The sequence below is a fragment of the Drosophila serrata genome, unplaced genomic scaffold, assembly GCF_035046125.1.
Source record: "Drosophila serrata isolate PLE 108 unplaced genomic scaffold, ASM3504612v1 contig_231, whole genome shotgun sequence".
Classification (NCBI taxonomy): Eukaryota; Metazoa; Arthropoda; class Insecta; order Diptera; family Drosophilidae; genus Drosophila; species Drosophila serrata.
Window position 1 is genome coordinate 151,350 of NW_028257129.1, and position 3,714 is coordinate 155,063.

Sequence of the window (3,714 nt, forward strand, 5' to 3'; positions counted from 1 at the left end):
CGAATCAGTCGGACTCTGGGTTGGGTTGGGGGACGGGCTTAGTGGAGTCCTGGAGGGATTCGGGGGGGTATCGCAGAAGGATATGGAACCCGAGAGTCCAGAGTCAAGGCGAGTGCCAATGGTGATCGAATGTGCGTTGCTTCTAGAGATGCCAGCGTGATTAGGGATTGGGTTTTTTTTAATAATTTATAAGCTAATGATAAATGTGTAGCTACAAGTCCTGGAAGTACTTGTATTTAATTAATTAATGCTTAAAGAGTATCTAGACTTTTGGCATAGATTGAAATCCCTTTTTATAGTATCCTTGTATCTTAATAATTATATTTTTATCTAGACCTTTAGCATAAATTAAGATCTAGTTCATAGTATCCCCTTAGATAGATGAATGACCTTGAAGTCCTTGTATCTTAACTTAATATTTAAAAGGTACCTATACTTTCAGCATAAATATATTTCATAGTATCCCTTTAAATAGTCAATGTGTAGCTAAAGGTCTTTAAAGTCCTTCTGTCTTCAAAATTACATTTTTTAAGAGTATTTAAAATTTAGCCTAAATTAAGATTTATTTCGAAGTTTCCCTTTATATATTAACTTTAGACATACAGAAAATCATATATCTTTGAAGCAAAGGTTTAAGTTTATGTTTAAGTCGTATAGTTATTCTTAACTCATAATAAAAATTGTAAGATTAATCGATAAAATTAATCATTAAAATGTTTTTCAAACCTGAAAACAGGATATATTAAGAGTGTATTTGAAATATTTTTGAAACACTCTTATTTTTTATAGATTTATCTTTTTGTTCTTCAAACTCAAGTAAAAACCCAATCAATAGCAAGAAAAAGGATCACTAATTCTAAAAATTCTCATGCTACATATTGACATCCTTTGAGAATTATTCTGTGAAATCACAAACGAATTTAAACCTTATAGAAACAATTAAACTATATATAACAACCTTTTTTTTCTTCCTTACTTATAATATTATTAACTCAACCGATAGTTAAGTAAATGAAAATTTTCATGTTATCGACATGCCTTAAGGTAAAGATCTCATGTTATCGACATCCTTTGAGGTTTATTCACTGAAACCGCAACCGAATTCGAACTCTAAAGAAACATTAAGAACATGTAACAATTATCTATTTCTCTTTCATTATAATATTAATAACTCAACCGAAAACTCTCATGTTATCGACATCCTTTAAGGCAAAGCTCTCATGTTATCGACATCCTTGAAGGTACAGCTCCATTCCTCGTGACTCACGCTCGCTTGTTGTTAAAATTTGTTGGCACGGCTGTCAGCAGCCATGACAACGGGGTCCTGGAGCAGGAGCAAGAGCTGGAGCAGGAGGAGGAGCTGGAGCCTGGGACTCCACTCGAGGACAGGAGCATGGTGCGTGTCGCTTTAACAACCCGGAAGTTACATGCGATGTAATGAAAAACGACAGGGCGGAAATCGCAGTGGGTTGCCATTGGGGGGGAATCCCCGCGCGACCAGCTCGGGAATCAGGGCCAGAGACCCGGCCCGATCCGAATGAGTTTGCTTTAACGCTGCTGGTATTTATAGACAATTGGTTCGTGATTGTTGACAGCGCTCAGCGTTGCGCTGAACTCTCCATGGACCTGGTCATCGTCCATCCTCCAACGTCCTGGCCATCGCAACTCCACTCCATTCCACTCCACTCTGATGGCAATTTTTTGCATGCCTCATAAAAATGAAACGAAATATCCAACTGGCTGGGAGCACAAAAGTGCGAGGTTCAAGTGAGTGGGTTTTGTGCACTGCATGCAGGAAATAGCGGCCAGTTGGCCATTTAGGCAATTGAATTAGGCCCTGTTGGCCCAGGGGCATAAATCAGGGAAATATGCTACTGATTTTTGTTTCAATATTCGCAGGCAACATGATCTAGTTTCCAATGTTTCAAGCCAAAAACCAAAAGCTTGTATTTAGAAAACTAAGGTTTTTTTTATGGTTTCAGCTAACTAAAGATATAGCTAGAGGATAATGTGGTTATTTTCTATATAAATTTTAGATATTTTCTAAAGAAGGATAGAATGCTGTTATAGAAAGTATTTTAAAATCATTTATCTATAAAACAAAACCCAGCATGCCCTGACACATAACTTGTATTTCATTAACCAAACACTTCTTTAATTTTAATCTTTATTTTCTTTTACCTATTCAAAATTCTCGGTACCAAAACAAATTTCTATTATCCTAAAATTCAATCGTTTTCATTGGCAAAAACAAGAAATAATGGCTGAAAAACTGGAAAATACAGAAAATACAGAAAATTCGGAATCTGAAACCGAGCAGAAGAAAATGGAATCCCTTCACTATATCAGCGGCAGTTCCCTTGAAGTAGAAAATCCTTCAAATTTACAATTGCAGGAAATTGTGAACAATGCCTTGGATCAGATTCAATCGATTTCCGATTGTAATAAACTAAATGTGAATGATATTGTGGACTTGATAATGCCCAAGGTTAAGTGTGAACTCCACTTGAATCTCATCAAGGACATAACGAATATGAAGGATTCCCTAAATACTTATATGCAACAAATGCAAGTTGTTGATCAGGATATTGCCGATATATATCTGGATTTGCATAATATATACAAGAAACTGGAACGATTCGATAATGGCAACCGAAAGTTGAGCGATGAAAATAGGGAAAAGTTATCGAAACGCGTCCAAGAATCCGAAGAGTTGCAAAAGAGATCTCGTCACTATTTGACAAATGATGCCAAGGAATTGAGTGCCATGCTGGTAAAGCCACCTCAGGAGCCTAATATAAACCTAAATTAAGGATAAGAAATTGTTTTATTTAAGTCTCGGATTTAATCAATCAATTTAATTGCTGTAAAACTTTACTCAATAATGCAAAAAATAATTTAAAAAATTGGCAAAACTATGTAAATTATGTTAATTTTAAAAGGGTATTTGTTGATCTGTGAGTATGGTATTGGAAAGTAAGTGATAAAAAGAAAGTTTCATTTGCAATTAATCAAAATATATGACTTTATTAAGGAAATTATAGACTTTGACCTCTTTCCTTTGCTTTCAAATATTTCCAGTATTCTTACTCTTATTTATTTAATAATAAGATAAGAAAAGAAAATACAATCATCTTATAATATTATAGTTGTCCCATAAAGAATCTAATGCCTTAAACATTATCCCGATTACCTGAAGTCAATCTGTGGGATAAAACCTGAAACCTCTCTATTTCATTCTTTTCAATTGCCAATTTTTCCTGTTTTTTTCTTTTGTATTTTTGTTTTGTTCGTTCGATTGCTTTGTAAACAAAGCAAAGTGCAAATTTATGTGGTAAGCCACTTGAAATCGAACATTTTCCCCCATCAGGAGGAGGAGGTGGAGGTGGCTGTCCTGTGAATGCAAATGCTTTGATTGTTACTCAAAATGTACCTTGAACTGTATCTGTATCTCACAGTTCATCCGCAAGTGTTTTCTTTTTTTTTTTGTTGCGAATGTAAATGTAAATGTTGGCAAAGTGGCAAGTCAGGTGGCTGCTGGGATGTAACACTCTTCCATTCCATTAGCCTCAAGTTAAGGCTTCTCACTGAGCTGATGATTGTTAAAATCCGACATTTTGCATACGAATTTGTGGACTGACAAAAAAAAAACACGGTAAGATATTTGTTTAAAGCATTTTGGGTTGCATTAAAGGTTGCATTTTGTGGAAAGAT

General features: G+C 35.2%; 1 protein-coding gene across 1 annotated transcript; it reads left to right on the top strand.

The window, feature by feature from the left end:
- Positions 1-2,093: 2,093 nt before the first annotated feature.
- On the top strand, positions 2,094-2,933 carry LOC110185979 (uncharacterized). The gene has a single exon (XM_020955002.2). It carries the CDS (start codon positions 2,261-2,263, stop codon positions 2,810-2,812), a length of 552 nt encoding a protein of 183 aa, XP_020810661.2. The 5' UTR covers positions 2,094-2,260; the 3' UTR covers positions 2,813-2,933.
- Positions 2,934-3,714: the final 781 nt, after the last annotated feature.